The sequence below is a fragment of the Notothenia rossii genome (genome assembly GCF_949606895.1).
Source record: "Notothenia rossii genome assembly, contig: scaffold_91, whole genome shotgun sequence".
NCBI classification, from domain to species: domain Eukaryota; kingdom Metazoa; phylum Chordata; class Actinopteri; order Perciformes; family Nototheniidae; genus Notothenia; species Notothenia rossii.
This window is the reverse complement of record NW_027639797.1, coordinates 178,059-197,286: the sequence shown is the minus strand read 5'-3', so window position 1 is coordinate 197,286 and position 19,228 is coordinate 178,059. Positions and strand designations below refer to the sequence as shown.

Sequence of the window (19,228 nt, the reverse complement as noted above, 5' to 3'; positions counted from 1 at the left end):
TGGGGGGGACTTTGAAACTCAAATTACTGAAAAGTACACAGTAAAAGTACTTCATATTATGTTTGCAAGTACTCTAAGAAGTACTAAGTACAAAACTGGCAGTTTCATAAACTACTTATGTATGTATGTACTTATGTATTCGAAAATGTATTCGAAAGTCACTTCAGTCAATTACAACAGCTTCCCAGGGCTGTTTTAATGCATTACCGTAAACCTGTAACTAATCGCGCACTCAAAATACAGGGGCGGCTGGTTTGACCACGCAAAAGTGAAAGACGGCTGGCTTGACCGCAGTCTGTTGTAACACCTGCCAGTCTGTCCCATTTCAGTCCCAGCGTGTCCATGCACGCATTTACCTCCGTGAACAGATCGCTCCCTGTCGTCGTCCCTTTCATCGGCCGCATTGCTGCCAGCTCCTCCGTAATCTTGAAGTCCGGCGTTATCCCACGGACAAATACGAGTAACTGCGCTGTGTCGCGGACATCACAGCTCTCGTCCAAAGCCAAGGAGATAAAGTCAAAACTTGCCACTTCATGTTGCAGCTGAAGCTCCAGATTCCCCGCAATGTCCTCGATCCTTCTCGTCACGGTTCGCCTGGACAGCGGGACTTGCTCAAAGGCTTCTTTTTTTTCAGGGCATATTAGTGCTGCAGAGTCCACTAAGCACTCTTTGACAAACTCCCCCTCTGAGAATGGCTTACTGTGTTTAGCTATTTTGTGGGATATCACGAAGCTGGTCTTGGTTGCTGCATCCTTGGATGTGTGAAGCTTGGTAAAAAAGCCTTGCTGCTTTTGCAGCTTAGCTAGCAAAGCGTTCGATGTGCGCGCCCTTTCAGCATCAGTCAAGTTGTTGTATTTCTCCGCGTGTTTCGTCTCGTAATGCCGACTCAAATTGTAGTCCTTGAACACGGCGATCTGCTCCCCGCAAACTAAACACACGGCTTTACCTCCGACTTCAGTAAATAAATACTTAGCAGTCCAATTTTTGTTGAAAACCCTACATTCGGCATCTACCTTTCTTTTTTTAGCATCAGCTGACATTTTTGAGCGCTAAAGTCGTCTTGTGACAATTATCCAATAACGCGCACGTCTTGATTTGACGTATTGCGTCATTATGTACGTGAATAAAAAACAACTTCAAAATAAAAGCATTGCAGCTTTAGTCCATGCATGAGGTAAAATTAGAAAATATGTTTATTTTGTAATTTCCAATTAACCTTACACGGGCCGGTCAGAGTCAACCAAAGGGCCGTATGTGGCCCGGGGGCCGTACAGTGCCCAGGTCTGCAATACACTATAGTTGTAGTATACAGTAAGAACAAAAGCATAAATGTGTATGGGCATAGAGATACATAGTTGCAGTCTGTGTCTTCCAACCCTGAAGACAGAGACTCCCCCTCTGGCACCCTTTCAATGTCCTCATTCACACGTTTGATGATACGTGGTGTACTACAGATGGCCAGACTGCCCTCGACGGGGGAGGGGGAATAGCGTCTCCTCTACTGTGGCAGGATATAAAGGTGGAATTTGGAGTACAGTTTTAAGTGGACAACTCGAGACTCAGAGCGTCTCACCAGAATGTTGTAATTAATAGCTGGCAACTACAGATTAAAAAAGGTGTTTATATTGGTATTACCCATATTTAAAACAAATAATTACTTTAAAATGTATTGGCCTGTTGGACACTTAGTACTCAACAATACTAGCACTGGTTTATCAACGAAAGCCTATGCTAAAGTGAACAATTATCACATCGACCTACCTTGTTGTGCGGGTGTGGTAGGCCAAGATCTCCGGACTTCAAGTATATATTCCCGAAGGTCCTGAAGTAAAAGATCAGCTGTAGGGACGTTAATTAGCCTGCCCCGTGACCACTCGAGGCTCCTTTCCATGGTTTCTAACCTGCCAGTAAACGGTTTGGTGAAATAGGGGAGAAGACAGAATTTGTAAGTGTGAAAGATCTCACACAACCTCAGTTTACGTTACATGCAAAAACAAACTACATTCCTTTGTGTTGGTAGTAGCGATAGGCTTGGCCCTTACCTCGTTACTGTGGATTGTAACACGGCATGACCGGCATCATCTGTTTGGAGAAGTCTTGTGCAGTCATTTATTGTCCTTTTGCAACGCAAGATGAAGTTTCTCGTGGACATTTTTCCGGCTGCTGCTACTGCTGCTGCATGCTTATAGAGAGGCGAAGTCCCTCCCTTTCCGGTTGAGCTCCATGGGACCTTATTTCGGAAAAGGTATGTATTGAAGTCAATGGAGAGAGAAAGATTATCTTTCGATCCCGTTTGAATTGAACCACAAATTACACATATGATTTTTGTCAATTTAAAAGATAATTTTGCAAGTCAAAAAAATTGAAATGTGTCGTAAAACTGTGAAGTAACACTTTTTTTTGCCTGAAACCAGTCAATGACCTACATCTCCCGTCGCGCACCACACACCAAGACGGCCGTCACGTTGGCACATTTCACTTCTTTCTAGTTGCGTATTTTTCATAGTCTTATATTTCAACAGTTTTACGACAAACTGAGTTTTTTGACATGGAAGTGATTGTTTAAGATGACAAACATCATAAGTGTAATTCGTGGCACAATTCAAACGGGATCAAAAGATAAGTTTTCTCTCAAGATATATTGCCTGATCTTTTCCCTAACAGCCCTGATACCGAAAATTCATGGTATTTTTCTTTCTTCAGTGTCTGGAAAAGCACAATTATGTTGTTTTTCCGGTTTTGTAGACAACGAAAAAAGTAAACAATCCTTCCTTTCTAAAACAGAACAAAGAACACAAAAATGATGCAATGTGCAATTGCAATTGCACTGAAGAGAAACATTCGAATTCAATTTTTTTTTTTTTTATAAATTAATACATCTGAGGCTGATCAATTCCCATTTATTTGAAACATGAACGCAGGCGACAGGCTACCACCTTAAACAACTGGAGAACAGACAGCTGTTGCCAAGCAGTTGGGACAATTAAGGTGAAGCAGACCTTGGAATACTTTGCATTTATACAAAGATTGTAAGTGAATGAAAAGAGATAACACAAAAAAACGTTTCCTTTCCGAGACTCGAGCCCGGCCCTCCCGGATATTAGACCCTTTGAACGTTAGTCTACAAGCAGATAGTGGATAGATTTAGTTTGAAAGATATAACTGGAGTCCACCCACGCAGCGTCGAAGTGCGCATATTTTAGATATTTAATCATATATTTTCTAATATAAGGGGTAGAAATACGATTCAGATAACCGCATAAATATGTGGGCACATTTTCAATGTATATTGTCTTGTATAAATTAAGTTATACTCTCGAAGGCATGTTTATGTTAAATATTGTATATCATTACAAACAGCAGAGGGCAGTATAGGACACGGAAAGGCCTCAGTGGGCATGTCGTAAAAGGGAATGTGTTGCTGAGCGCATGCCGTAAAGTAAGTGTTGTTATTATGTGTCTGCCGCAGACTTGGCATTCTGGCTGGAACGGCAACAACGTTCCCTCTGCTTCATTCATTTCTCCTGTTCAACAGGTTAGTAGTGTGTACAAAGATTATGTCATATTTCGATCTAAGAAGTGTGTTTGAAACTGTTCTTTATGTGTAGTTTAATGTCATTCTGTCAGCTAGTTCGGCTCCACTACAGTGGCTAATGGCGTCCGCTAGCTTCTTTGTTCTTCTATGTTACTAGGTGTATGACTCCCGTGCAGTAGTTTGGCTTTGAAAGCAATTCTAGAACCCTGAAGGCAAGAGAGACTGAAAAGAGTCAAGCGAAGCTTATAAAAGTTAACAGCATTTAATTACACAAAATATGCGGTGGTGTACAAAATGAAATGTGCGAGTGGAGGCGCTCTCCACATCCGACCGGTCAGTTCAGGTCAGGGGGTCGAAGAGATCAATTCTTGGCTTGCTCTTCCTGTTGTCATCTGAGGTCTTCTCCTATTGGCCGGCGTTGTCGGGGGGCGGGTCCAATGCAATTCCTGCCTTTTTCTGTAGCTAAATTGCATCATTCTAGCGTCTGTGGTTATTTAAACATTCCCTGCTACACATTATTCAGCGTCAATAAATGAGTGCTAATCCCAGTGTGCTCAGTGTACAACATCACATGTCATTTCACCTTGGTTCAAGGTTTGAAATCGTATGATTCCGCCAGATGCTAAATGCTAACCGGAAGTGACGAATTTTCAGAATAAAAGTGTTAAGCTAATAGTGAGAACTTCCGGTTTTTCAGAATAAAACTGATTTAAATCAAATAGTGTATTTAATTCAAATTACGCCATATCAACATTGATTTTAATTTCTAACAGCTTACATTTCAAGTGTATTCTGCTTGTATAAATATGTGAAATGCTGGTCTGAGTTCATAATTGTTCATATTATTGAAATTCTAATAGCGCGCTAATGCTATGCTAATATTGTGCCTATCAGTGTACAACAGAGCCAGGTTAAAGTGAGTACAGTCAACCGGGTTGTGTGTGTTATCACTGTATTATATTCTGAAAATGAAGAAGGCTTTAATCCTTCATAAAAGTCATAATATGGCATGTGGATTTATTTCCATTTTTGATTAGAGAAAAATACGTCATACAGTTATTTTGATTTGCTAAATGTAAAGGTATGTTTTTTTTCCTTCAGATTTCACAGCTGCCTGGGCCTAGTGGCCCAGAGGCGGCGTTTATCCAGCAGCCAGAACCTTCATCTGTGCCGGCCCCCAGGTCAAAATCTACCGTGGCTCAAAGACCTCCACCACAGCCATCACCACCAATGACCAGAGGACCAGCATCCCTACAGCGGCCTCCACCTCCATCTGTGCCTGCCACAAGATTAAGATACACCTCGGTACAAAGGCGTCCACCACAGCCATCACCACCAAGGACCCGAGGACCAGAGGACCAGCATCCCTACAGCGGCCTCCACCTCCATCTGTGCCTGCCACAAGATTAAGATACACCTCGATACAAAGGTCTCCACCACAGCCATCACGATCAACCCAGCCAGCAAAGAAGTCTCGCCTAGCACACGTACCTCCCATCCAGCCACCAGCATCAACCCGGGACAATCCCAGCATCAACCCGGGACAATCCCACCTACCTCCCTCCGACACAGCCACCAGCAGGCCATGCACCATCAGCCCCACCTACACAGCAGCCAGACCCACTGTCTTGGAAGACAGACAAAGACCATGGACAAAGACCCCCTGTCTTTACATTTATAATGAATAGTTGGTTGAAAAAGTTCTGATATTGGAAATATTGAGATTTTACAGTTTCATATGTTAACATAAATAGTTGGTTGAAAAATAAAGTTGAAATGCTGAATTTGTATTTGTACACATCACATAAACCTTGGTATGGAATATGAAGTCATTATTCAGTCCTGATGTAACTTTTCTGTGGTGAAAGTAGAGGGATGGAAATATTTTACTCTAAATTATAATTTACACATTTTCATTTTAGACATGAACAACACTTTTATATAGGCTTATAGTGTAATTGATATATTTCACTACTTTTGTGAACCAAAGACTTTGGTGAACAAAATCTGAAACACCAAAAAAAATGGATGACATGAGTACATATGTGTTTCACAACAGTTTTGAAGTTTTCCAAAAATCGGATTTCTAAGCTAGGTTTCTCATAAGACAGTGCTCTAAGGTGAGTGAATTTGCATTTCTAGCAACACCAGAGACTACTGAACATTTTGACATGTAACACCATGCCATGTTATAAGAAGTACATTTAAAAGTGGATTTAAGGAGACATCTAAAAATTGAGAAAATACCTTCACTTCACACTCCAGAGGTTTAAGGAAAAGGGTAATGCCATTTTATTTAAAAAAAAACAATGAAGGCAGGTTATATTGATATATTGATTGATATATTTATTATATTCAAAGGCAAATTAATACTTAGTCCCCTGAATCTGGAATAATGCACAATTTACAGCACAGCCTCACCATGTCAGGAACTTTTCATCTACAGATTGTTTTGGTCTGGCTTTACCCTTCACTGATTGGTTACAGACACTTTGAACTTATTGGCTAAGGAAATCAGAAGGAGGGGCTCATTATCATATAAAAAACCGCGCGAACATTCGCACGTATATTGGCCCGTTTTTTCGCGCGAAAAAACGGACCTCCCCGTATGTTCGCGCGTTTTTTCGCGCGAAAAAACGGACCTCCCCGTATGTTCGCGCGTTTTTTCACCCCCGTATTATGGCACTTTTGGCTTTCCATATTTTTTCACCCCCGTATTATGGCACTTTTGGCTTTCCATAATTATCATATAAAAAACCGCGCGAACATTCGCACGTATATTGGCCCGTTTTTTCGCGCGAAAAAACGGACCTCCCCGTTGAAAAAACGGACCTCCCCGTATGTTCGCGCGTTTTTTCACCCCCGTATTATGGCACTTTTGGCTTTCCATACTCCCTCGCCCCTCCTTGATTCCTCCGTGTGCATTTCAGCTATACACAAGTTATTGAGCCGTTTCCGCTCTACATCCTGAACTCCTCCCTTCGATGCAATGCACTTCCGTTTTGGCGGACTGGGTTTGTTTTGCTAGCTAGCTCCGTTGTGCCGACAAAGCACTGATATCGCAGAGACAAAGAGGATATAACAATTACAACATGAAGAAAAGTGGTTCGGGAACTACGTGTGCGGTAGTTGGTTGCAATCACTCGAGAAAGCACCTGAACGAGTGGTTAGATAGAGAGTGCTACGACCACAAACCAGCATCCAGCACCCAGCCATGTTGTTCATTAAATACAGATAAACACAACAAATACTGCATGCATTGTATTTTTTAATATTATATATGAATATTTTCATAGTGATGTAATTGTGTGGGCTGCTTTTATATTTTAATTTGTAATACCTGTTAGGATTAAACATGTGATCTTTCTTGTTGAAGCCATTTCTTTAGTTTCCTCTCAACAATTAATTCATTCAGTGTTATTTATGTACAGTATGAGCTTAATATGAATGATGAACTGTGTTAAAAGAAATTGTAGCACTCTAAGGAACATATGAAATGCAATAATGCAATAACAGTGCAATAATGAAATTAAATTACATCAAACTTTATTTTCACTCAAACAGTACAGGCACATATGATATATTGCACAGCATAAAGAGATCATGTAAATTGTGCATTATGTAAACAACAGACAACTGTTGGCTCCTGTGGGCATGACCTAAATAAGGCAGTTTATTTTGGTTTTAAAATGCTGAGATATTTACTGCAGAACTGTAACCTTCCCTCAACAAAATCGTCAACAATTTTCGGGAGCATGTGGGCAAAGTAGAATGTGCGCAGCCTTATGATATGCCTTCAGACTGTCCATTGCTTTTCCATCTATTGCCATGGATTGAACGAAGTAGGAGCAAATTTTGCTGTACGTTATGCTGGGCCACGTCGTCATGTTATCCTCCCAGTTTTGCACTGAATTCGGGTGGGGGAGAGTAACGCCATCTCCAGTCAAAGAAGTAGAATCGTGTTCCCAAGCTAGCATCACTGTTAGCATCGAAATCGCTGTGTTTACACCAGTGCCCGTCTGACTGTTTACACCGGTTTACACCGACAGACGCTGTGCAAAAGACTTCCGGCGGAAATGAAGTGCATTTGTGTAGGGTTATGGCGCTACCCGTGGTTTGGCGCGTAAACTTGTCTATTGGGACGTCCTTCAAAATGGCGTGACTTGATCGATTTCCGGGTCAAGTCCCGGAGGAGGGGGAGAGAGGAGTCGAGGGGTCCTTCTCACCTCGGTTAAATGGATTCCTTGCGTCTCTCACTTGCGTCGTTTCCCTATGACTAGTCCCTCCCACCAGGGAAGCATGGAGAGACGCAAGGAAACCACGAGAAGCAGGGAAATGAGTTTTAAGAGCAATGGGACGTCCTTTTCGTCACGTGAAGCGACGTCCGTTTGTGATGACGCAGCACAGCTGATCGTCTGACAGCAGCCAGCTCTGGGCCCTTCTCACTTCTCTTATTTTTCATTTCCTCGCTCCTCGGTCTCACCGGAAGTTGATTTGTCTGCGCCATCTTGAGTAGCGTCCCAATAGCCTTATTTGTGCCGGAGGAGCGAGGAGCGAGGAGAGATAATGGAGGAGCTATAATCGAGAAATCACCAGACCATCCTTCGATGAAATCCTCAGACACTCGCCCCGCCCCCTTACTGTGTATCGCTCACTGATTTGACGATGCAGTGCATGCAATGATCTGATGCTTCTTGACATGAGAGCAGTTTCCCAGCGGAGTGAAGAAAATACATGAACCTCACGGGAGTCACTCCTCAGTTTATACTGTGTTTTTTTCAATTAATGTATCATTTAGTTACAAATATGTTATATATCTGAATAACAAAGTGGTCAAAAATCATTTTATTCATTTTTTGGAAACATTTTCATGATCGCTTTTTTCGTTTTACATTTTCATTTATTGTCATTTCCATTCAGTCAGTCATTAAGTGCTATTTAAAATGTTAATTTGCTACATATCCAAACAAACAAAGTGTGCAATCCAATGAATCTTAATCTAACTGGGTTTTGATAGATAACATCTATTTTTCTTCTCTCAATTATTTTATTTATTTTGTGCACTCTAATCAATATTAATCAAACTATTGTTCGTTTATACATTTTAAGAATGGCGTTTATCTTTTTTGAGAATTAGTTCTTATTTTATTTTATTTATTTGGGTCTACAACAGATGATACAAATGTTTGTGTCAGTAAATGTGTACTAACAGAGGCGGGGGTGTGTGTGGAAATAACGGGGACAGAGCTGGCTGCTGTCAGAAGATCAGCTGTGCAGCGTCATCACAAACGACGTCGCTTCACGTGACGCTCCGGAGGAAAGGACGTCCCATTGCTCTTAAAACTAATTTCCCTGCTTCTCGATGTTTCCTTGCGTCTCGCATGCTTCCCTCGTGGGAGGGACTAATCACAGGGAAACGACGCAAGTGAGGGACGCAAGGAATCCATTTAACCGAAGTGAGAAGGGCCCAAAGTCCCCGTTATGCCCCCCGTTATCCCCGAGGATGGTGGTTCCTCGATTATAGCTCCTCCATTTTCGCTCCTCGCTCTTCGCTCCTCGGTCCTCCGGCAAAAATAAGGCCATCGGGACGCTACTCAAGGTGGCGCAGACAAATCAACTTCCAGTGAGACCGAGGAGCGAGGAAATGAAAAATAAGAGAAGTGAGAAAGGGCCGAGGAGGGGTATTGGGATGAAGCTTCGGTAACTTCAGTTCCTTTGTTTTAAGGCGGGACTTCCCATAGACTAACCAATAGGTACATAGGACACTGGATGTGCTCTGAAAGGTTGCTTCTAAATTCGTCATTCCCGGCAATCCTGTCCAATTAAATTAATGAAAGATCTTTAGTCCCGCCCTAGGAAACCTCCCTGCCAGTCATAAACACGGTAGTTCAATAAAGCTCTACCCCATAGGCTAGACAGAAAGTTGTCACATGATTATGAGCGAATGATGAACGAAGGAGGGTTCTCTCTGACCAATGAGCGTTTAGGACGTAGACGGTGAGCTTATAAATAACAAGGTGACACTCTTTCCTCTCCTACATTCATTGACTGTCGCTGTGTGCTCGAGCAGATTATCCCGGACCCTCCGAAAGCCGTAACAAACCGGTAAGATATGCCTTTCATATCTCATACACTTGTTCTAACTTTAGTCTTTGTTGTTAATGGGTCTGCTTCTGGCGTTAAAAATCGACCGTGCGAGTCGTAAGGAATAGTTTCGAAAGCTAGCTGTCATTGCTAACATTTGGTAGCTAGCAAGCTACGTCGGCCATTCAATGACTTGGTTGTGGAAATGAGCTCTGAAGCTATAGTCACGTGTGCTCTTCAGTCACTTATGTGACATGTAATGGAGCCATAGTGACACAAGAATTGTGTTTTGCCCAGTCCATGTGTCAGATGCGACGTTACTGCTGGTGCAAGTCGTGGGTCACACAGAACAGCGAGAGCAGGCTTCGTTGACAGGGTCTTGAATGTAAAATGTCTGACACTTTGGGCCTACCGAGCTCCGAACCACTCCGCTGCTACAAGGACATCTCTGTCTGAGACTGGTGGAGTCACATCTCCCGTTGCCAATGCACTACAGCACGGTAACGTTTCATTACAGCAGGGGTTGAACCTCGGTTGTCCAGGCCCAATGTGACCGTATGTGGCTCATTTTTGACCTTCAAGTCTGCAGAACTGGTTAGCTTAGCAACTTAGCTTAGATCCTCCACTTCCACTGCTCTACAACCAAACCAAGGGCTAAGCAGGGGTCATAACAATGTGAGTTAACCTGCCTTATTGCACTGCAGCAATTGTAAAATATATTAGTGTTTCCACAAATCGCTTTTCACTTTGCCTCACAACTTCCTCGAGGTTTCATCTAATGGCGTCTGAAATTGGGAGTGTTAAAGCCATTCATTGTGCAGCATGTGTGCACATTTAGCGGTTTATTTAGAGTTGATCCTTGCAGTAGTCTGTGCAATTGGATTAACCCTCTGTCTGAGCTGGACAGGAGCAACTGACCTGTTTCTTCTGGATCAACTTGTTTCTTGACTTGTCCTTTTGCATACTCTATATCCCTTCTGTGGATTGTGTCTGATTTAGCCAGGAACTGCTTTATTTCCCATGGGAGAACTACTTGGATGAGTGTTTGTCCTTTGACCCTGAGCTGTGAACATAAGGTAGCTTCTTTGTTTAGCTGCAGGTCAGAAGAAACATCAATGGCACAGAGCAGCAGCCTCCTTCTGGACCCTGTTCATTTAGCAAGGCTGCTCAATTTCAAGAAGTGTCCCCTGATGTACAAGAATTCAATTTGTCCTTGGGACTCATTGTTTAAGCACCTGCAATGTGTATATAGTTGTAACACCTGTCTGGCAGCTGTTGGTGGTGTGAACAGTCTATATGATCTCGAAAGTGCAATATATGATTGCTAAACAGCTTTAACAAGTATCTACTACTTGATTAATTAGAATTGACTACATAAAATGGCAACACATTCAGTGAAGAATAAAAAGGTTAAACTCCAAATGAAAGAAATTGTTATCTAAAAAACACTTAGTATAAAGGGAGAGCAGAAAATGCTTGTATTTAGATTCAAACAAATGTAATTAAAATGACTTTAATTGAATGGTTTTATTCTTCAAACTGTCTTAATGTTCTTGTACTGTTACTTTTCTCTCCAGCTTCCAGCCATGTACGCCTGCGCCAAGTTCGTCACTTCTCCAGCTGTGGTAAGTCATCTTTTACACCTTTCCAGAATCATGTTCTCAATACATGTTGTGTTGGGAAAATGAGTTGTAAAGCTTTAAACTGTAATGTAGTTTATATTGTGGATTTATTTAAACCAACCCACGGAACCCACAATGTTACAGTGCAGTGTCATGTCTGTATCAACTTTTGGCACCCTTTGTTGTGTTCAAGGACACAGTAGTTATGAATCACAGCCATGTTTTGTCAGTTCTCTTTATGTCAATTGCCCAGCTGGTGGCTGTCAGCCGACCCTGCAGGATGTAGGGCATCTCAGTCATGGAGGTGCTGTGGAGGTCAAAGGACCCTCTGAAAATCACTGCAGTGCAGTTGGGCACCTTAATGTAGTTCTATGGGTGATCATTATGGACATTCATTCTGACATTTTAATAATGCGAAATGAACACTACATCTGTTTTGCTTAATGCTTTGCACAATTGCCTGCAGTGATGAAATTATAACCAGAAAGATTATGGGATAGATGCCATGGTAGAACAGTGTAACGAGATCTCTTCAGATTGAGCAACCACTCTGGAATCACTGTAACTGGGTTCATCCGTTTTACTTTGACCTGTTACAGTAACTTGAACACGTGTTAAACGTATCATTTTATACATTTGCTTTTTAAAATTCTGCTTTTCATTATTTTTGACAGGATCCAGTGTTATGGATGTTAAAGTCTTTACTTCATGCAAGAAGGATTGCAGTGTTTATGCCCATTGTATACCTTACATAGCCGCTGATCCTATTCTAAAAATAATAATTGAATGCAAGTCTTTTAGTTTATTAACTTCAATGTGTAAAATTTTAATATTTTGTAATTGAAAATGTTTGTCTGTCTCTAGCTGCGTGGGGGGTCCAGAATCCTCGCCCGGCCGGCTTCAGTCTCCCTCTTCAACAGACCTGAAGCCTCAGTGGAGCAGCAGGTCAGTTCCGCCCCCCCCCTGCACTCGGATGTCTTTGAATGGCTAGGTCTTGTCAACACGATAGATAGATAGATAGATAGATAGATATATATATAGATATATAGATATATATAGATATATATATATATATAGATATATATAGCGTTTTTGATTACAGATTTGAAAACATTGGTGCTTGCTTTAAAAGTAGCACAATTCATTTTGTCAAACCTTGGAAAGTATCTAGATATGTGTTGCCGTTTGATGTCTATGTCTGGACCGCTGCTTAAAAAGGAGTGTTTCTGCCCATTACTTCTCCGCTGTTTTTTTGTCTTGTCAGATGTGAGCGTCCTTAACAACGGTCAATAAATCCTTGACAGCGGTCTGTTCTGGATTAACAACGTGTCACGTGTTCTGAATCAGAATTGAGTATTCAACTAAGCCATGTAATAATAACAAATATAGCACTGTATCCCACTTATTGTAATGCGGATATACACTTGGATAGATTAACATTTTTACAAATAACTTTATAACCTGTAGTTTCATCATTTCACCCACATCAGTCTGAGATAACTGAGAAAAAACTGAATATTACAGATTGTGGATAAAGATCTCTAAATAACATTTATGAACACAAATGTAGTGTTTTAAAGGTCCCATGTCATGGCCATTTCTACTGATCATAATTCCATTGTTGTATACTAGAATAGATTTATACTGTGCAATTTTCCAAACCCACATTGGTTTCTCATACAGCATCTCTGTATAGTATGTGTATTAGGGCTGCACGATTTTGGGGAAAAATCTAATTGTGATTTTTCTGACAGATATTGCGATTCGATTTGCGATATTTGTTTTTAAGCGACCTAATGTAAGTTTATTGTAAAATGCGGCCATATCTCCGGCTAGGAAGGTCGCATCAACATGCTCCCGTCTCTAGCGCCCCCGCAGCCCGAAGTACGAGGGAAATAACTAAACTTACATGAAACTTCCGTTGGGTTGCTTTAAAGTCAAGCTTCAGTTTAAGATTCAACCTGTAATAGATGTAGAACATGTGATGGAGCATTTCTAACCTGACTCAGATGCTTTGTTTCACCAAACCATCCAGGAAAGCTCCATTGGAAGCCATTTGGAAAGGGCAGGCACTTTCAAAAATACTTGGCAGGTGATTGGATCAATTCTCAATCTGAGAAAAGATAAGGCTGAGTGTGCCGGCGAAACTCCGCGGAGTAGCGCTGCTGAGAAAAGATAAGGCTGTGTGTGAGGAGCTCCACGGATTGGACGATTTTGTCGTCGGTGTGTTAGAGTTTTACTCGCTACAGGTTGTACTTTGAGGGTTTGTCACTGCAGACCGTTTACATGCAGAAAAAGCTACATAACACACAAGGGGATGGGTAATAACTTGGAAAGCATGACATGGGACCTTTAATGGTTTCAGTTTATCAACATTTTAACGTTAACTTACAATTAATTAGTATTTCATGTTGAGTAATATTACTTAATTCATCAGCCAATTTATTTTTTAATGGGGCATATATCATGAAACCTATTGACCCAGGAATAAATAAACTATTCTGATTGGAATTTTAAAATGTGGGGATGTACTGGGACCATTATCTTTTATTTCAAATATCACTAAGCATTTTTATATTACAGGGTAATGTACAGCTGACAGTGGATACATTGGAACGAACTGATTGCATCAGCTCAGCAGCCTGTACATTAGTGTGCGTGTCCTGAAGGAGTTTGTCCTCTCTGTCCTCAGACCCTGCTGCCCGTCAGCCAGTCCGCAGTCCTGAGCCGCTCCTTCCAGACCAGCGCCGTCTCCCGGGACATTGACACCGCCGCCAAGTTCATCGGTGCAGGCGCCGCCACAGTGGGTGTGGCCGGCTCAGGAGCTGGAATCGGAACAGTGTTCGGCAGCCTCATCATTGGCTACGCAAGGTAACATTTCAACACTTTTATTCACTGCACCTTGATGTGTTGATAGGGCAGTCTCAGTCAACATCTGACCATCAGTATTCCTGTGCATCCACTGAAATTGTATTTAGGTTTTTTAATCTACCCAATAATGCTGGCAGTTAAAAGTGTGTCCAATTATTAAAAACTAAAGATGACATTTAACATCCAAAGACCAAAAGTTCCTTCTTGATCTTGGAAATATGCATTTTAGGTAATTGATCAGTGGTTCTCAACTGTGTGTCGCAGACCTGTTTCGACTGGGTCGCAGATGTGAGTGAAGAAACATGATTGACAGGTCACAGAACAATAGCCGCGTTCACACCGCAGTACTTTTCCCACTTTAGTTCCGATATAGTTCCGAAATGTCGCGTTCACACCAAAAAGCCCCCGGAACTAAAATGAGTTTATCAGAACCTTTTTACCCCCTTTTCCGTCCCTGCTAGAGAGCAGGGACTTTCGTGGGAGAAAAAGGTTCATGTCTGATTGGCTGGGCGGATTGCAAACCATGCCCTTTAAAACTCCCAAAACGTTTTGTGAAGCCGCTATTTTATTATCCTCGCATTAGCATTATTAGCATTAGCCCAGCGCAAAAACGCAGAGAGACTAACTTGGCAACACAAAAGAAAACATGGGAGCGGTGGAGATGAGGAGGTGTCGGCGTTCTGGCGAATTTACTCGGAAGGCTTCAGTAGAAGCTGCTGGGAGTCCCAGCAGCTTCTACTGAAGCCAGTCCCCAACTCCGAGGACCTCCGGCCGGGGACTTCTGGTGGCAGTATACGCCGTGAAGTGGTTTGCGGCCTGCCAGTGAACCCAAAGCAGAAGTGACGTCAGCGGCTTCATTTGCCTAATCCTTCCCTAGGAACTTATTCCGGTGAGAACGCGATCTGTACTTAGTTCATGAGAACTAAAGAGTTCTCATGAACTAAGTTCTGATGAACCTTTGTGGGAAAAGTACTGTGAATGCACCTAATGGGAGCTATCTACCCTTACGCACAATTTAAAGTAATTCACACAATCTCCTCTTTGCTCTTCTCTCTGTCTCAGCTGTCAGAACAAAGTGAAAAACAAACAATGGCATAAACTATTATTAATATGTCGGGTAGTAATAGATGTATTTATTTCTTCTCAGAGTATACCAGAATGCGTAGCTTATGTTAGTATTTCTAACCAGAACCCCCTTCTGGGGTTGGGTTTTCAGCATGTGTGCCTTTTTGTGTTACAGTTCAGCTTTGATTCCATCATCTCATTAAACCTTATTTAAAAGTATTATTTAGTTCTGTGAAGGGATATATTCACTGTACTTCACTTTAATTAATATTGTATGCTGCAATGCGTATATATTACAGCACGATTTTTTTGGTTGAATAGATTTGAGTGGTTCTAAATTTCGGGTCGTGATCTATTGACAAAGGAAAAAGTGCAGGGTCCCGAGGCCTGACCAGTTGAGAACCACTGGTTTAGATCATGGCAATACATTTGACTGGGCTTGGAACTTACTTTTCCAAAGTAATACCAACCTTCTTATTGACAAGATTTTGTATCAACCTTTTTTTGTGTGTTACAGCATGGTAACACAATAATAACAGAATAGTCTGTGGTGGACAGAAACAAGTTAATTTACTGTCCTTGAAAACCAATCATACAAATCTTAGGAACAAATGATAGGTAATTAACCATAATTGATTCCTTGGTAAAAATTCACATGCTACCCAGAGCTGGAACAAGTGACAAGTAGGCCTGTCACGATAAATAATTTTGTTGGACGATAAATGTTCCTGGAAATTATTGCGATAAACGATAATATTGTCGGCACCATTGTAAGACCATTTTAGACCACTGACATACTGATAATATATCATAATAATTCTAGTACATCCTTTCAAACAGAACTTTTTATTGAACATTCAACATTGCAAATGAAATGTGAAATAATATTAAAATATATAAATGATATATAATAAATAAAACAAATTAATTAAATTATAATAAATTAATTAAATCACACACAACCAAAACGATAAATTAAATAGACTCAGGCTGGAAAACAGAGCTCTCAATCCATCTATCTATCCATCTCTATATAGATGGATAGATAAATATATATATATATAAATAAATCAATATGAGCACACATTGTCTCACAAGCAAAAAAAATCTCCTTAAAACAACAGTCATGTGTACAGTCCACTGTCCATACAAAGGCCCAGATGCCTCAACAGGCCATATCCAAATCTGTTTTTCGAAGTTTTCGAGCAAGGAACACCAACATGTTTGCATTGCCGGGCAAATGCATCTTTGATTGTAAACTGTCGGGAAGGTGGGGGCTCTCCATCTCCAGCTGCCGTGTTTGCTACCAGCTGGGAAAACGGAATGGAGTAGTTGTGTTTTAGGTGTAGTTTAAAATGCGTGGTATTGCCTGCTTTTGTCGCTACCTTTTTTAAACAAATGCGACACACCGCCCGGCTCACTCAAGTCCGTAGGTTGGCCTCGTTGATTTGGCTTGAATCCAAAATACTGCCACACCGGAGAATCGAGATGTGTAGGTTTTGTAACCCATTTCATTTTAAATTCCCCGCGAGTAAGTCACACGTTGTCTCCCGCTTGTCGCTATATTATTAATTTGCCTGCTACGCTGCTGTACGTGCACAGTGTCCTGACCTGGCTGTGTGTCAGCCCCGCCCCTCACAGCGCGCATGGACGGCAGCCACAGCTGGTCTGGCAGCCACAGCGCTCCTAGCTAAAATGCTGGTCACATCCTTATGTAAACAAACACGCATGTAAACGGCAATTTATCGAGCTCAGAAAAGTTATCGAGTCCATTTTTAATTATCGTACGATAAGTCAAATTATCGATTATCGCGACAGGCCTAGTGACAAGGGGAAGCCATAGAGGCAAAAAGCATAAATGGATAAGTACATTTCTGCTCCGTTGTGCACTGGATTTAATCGATTGCATGAAAATGTGTCTTGCACACTGACAATTATGAAAGATGACATGCAATATTTTATCCAAAGAAAAAAAAAATGTAGTTCAAATGTTTGGTGAATGGTTAAATAAAGAATATATTTGACATATACACATACATGGGAATTATCCTATACCCAACTGCTGGATCGTCTTGGGTCAATCTCTTGTAAATATGGATATATAGAAATGGTGGTTATCGGGCCACTTTATTCACAGGCTTATTCGTATTTATAGGCCCTTTTTGGTCTTCAAAAAAGAAGTCTCTTAAGCTGCATGAATACAATAAAATCAAAAGATATGACCCGAAAGGACCAAGAGTACAGTACAACTGGTCGAAACTGCAGTAGTGCTGATCAAACCCAAATGTGGGAAGAAAAAACCCACTATTTATTTGCTGAGCAGCCACAGGTGCATTACCTAACATTCTCTGTCATTGAGGAAAGGTAAAGGGGATACTCTTATATGTCTTTACATGTAAATGGCTTTGTTTAAGCACAAGAGACTGATTAGCAAATATCTGTCCCATGTTTTGTTTTTTGAAATTGATGTTTGATTAGCTGTATATTAAACTGTGCACCTTTGTGTCCCCACCCACAGGAACCCCTCCCTGAAGCAGCAGCTCTTCTCCTATGCCATCCTGGGCTTCGCCCTGTCTGAAGCTATGGGTCTCTTCTGTCTGATGGTGGCGTTCCTCATCCTCTTCGCCATGTAAACATGGAACCACACCCTCGGAGCTGCCCCTTCACCTACCCCTCCTTCCCTGTCTCCTTTCCTCCCTTCCTTCCAATCCGGATGGGGGGGAGGTTTCCAGAACGGGAAATCTGAATGAGCTGATGGTCCATTCCAATCTGAAAAATATAAAAGAAAACACACACGCATCTGAAGTCAACAACCTGCAATCCTACATTTTTATGTTCCTACGCTTATTTTTGTTTTTCAAAAGTTTTATGTAAAACCTCACTTCAGTTGAAATAATCTGTCCAAAATAAATGGTTGGGATAACTAAAACATTGTTGCATTGTTTTGAGTGCTAAGAAAAAGCTGCTTATGATTGTTCACTGTCAGTTGGGATAAGCTTTTCCTTCTGTATGATGTGAATAACTTTGGAGTCATGAAAGTTTACTAGCATATGATAGGGGCTTTAACTATTTACACTACAAGGCCAGTCAAATTACCTCATTAGTGGTACTACCAGATTGTCACAGGTTTATTATTTAATAGTTTACACTCTTGACAGTGATAATGAAATATATTGCTGGTCTTATCACCTCACATGAGAAAATCCCTGGTTTTGACCCTCACTGCCTACAAGCACAGAATAAGGTGGTGTTTACATGAGAACGAAACGAGTAGTAGCATGGTCAGTAGCTACTGCTACTGACCATGCTACAGATGTTAGTGCTCCTCTACAACCATCAGCAACAAGTGGACATGGAGAATTATATGTTGCTAAATTAGTAGAGGAACAAACCCCCAAAAAGGCTTTAGTTATCGAGATACCCCTACCCGAGGTAGAACAAAGAACATCCATGTTTTTTAATTATTTAATATGTCTAGCTTATGAAACAGATTGTTGTATACAAATATTTTACTGCAAAATTATTATTTTTGTTAATGTTTGGGACTTTCCCATAACCGAAAATAGTGAAAATGTGGGCTCCTCTGAGAAGGGGGCTGTGTTGGCCTTATCCCATGTATCTCTGGAAATAATGATCGGAATTTCACGAAATGTGGCCTAAATGTTCACAGAGGTAATGCATACAGTAAAGCAAAGATTATAGCAATACCTTTTACCATCTTTGTAATATTAACACTTAAACACACAAATCATAGACGGAAATGGAATAGGATATTTAAAATGCAAAAGGATATGTTTATGCTTTTCTAAAGAGTCCAATCACCCAAAAATGTCATTTATATGTACCAGAGACTTATCTTTTCATAAAAATAGTTTTTTTGACTATTCACTTCCCCCTCTGCTATCACCAGCCTCTAACAGCTAATCAGTGCAGCCAAAATGGACGTCAGAATGGGGCCCTGTGGGCAGGGAAGGACACAAAGAATAGATTAAGAGATCAAAAAATATGATATACCTACATATTATATATAATGTTTTTTATTATAATCATT

General features: G+C 41.1%; 1 protein-coding gene and 1 long non-coding RNA gene across 2 annotated transcripts; both read left to right on the top strand.

Annotated features, from left to right (window-relative positions):
* The first annotated feature begins 2,110 nt into the window (after positions 1 to 2,110).
* On the top strand, positions 2,111 to 4,182 carry LOC307027397. The gene is made up of 2 exons (XR_013804611.1): positions 2,111 to 2,245; positions 3,470 to 4,182. It is a non-coding gene; the product is annotated as an uncharacterized lncRNA (long non-coding RNA).
* A 5,345-nt stretch (positions 4,183 to 9,527) lies between these two features.
* On the top strand, positions 9,528 to 18,106 carry atp5mc1 (ATP synthase membrane subunit c locus 1). The gene is made up of 5 exons (XM_079695639.1): positions 9,528 to 9,640; positions 11,197 to 11,244; positions 12,106 to 12,186; positions 13,934 to 14,112; positions 17,696 to 18,106. Exons 2-5 carry the CDS (start codon positions 11,206 to 11,208, stop codon positions 17,808 to 17,810), a joined length of 414 nt encoding a protein of 137 aa, XP_079551765.1. The 5' UTR covers positions 9,528 to 9,640; positions 11,197 to 11,205; the 3' UTR covers positions 17,811 to 18,106.
* The last annotated feature ends 1,122 nt before the right edge of the window (positions 18,107 to 19,228 follow it).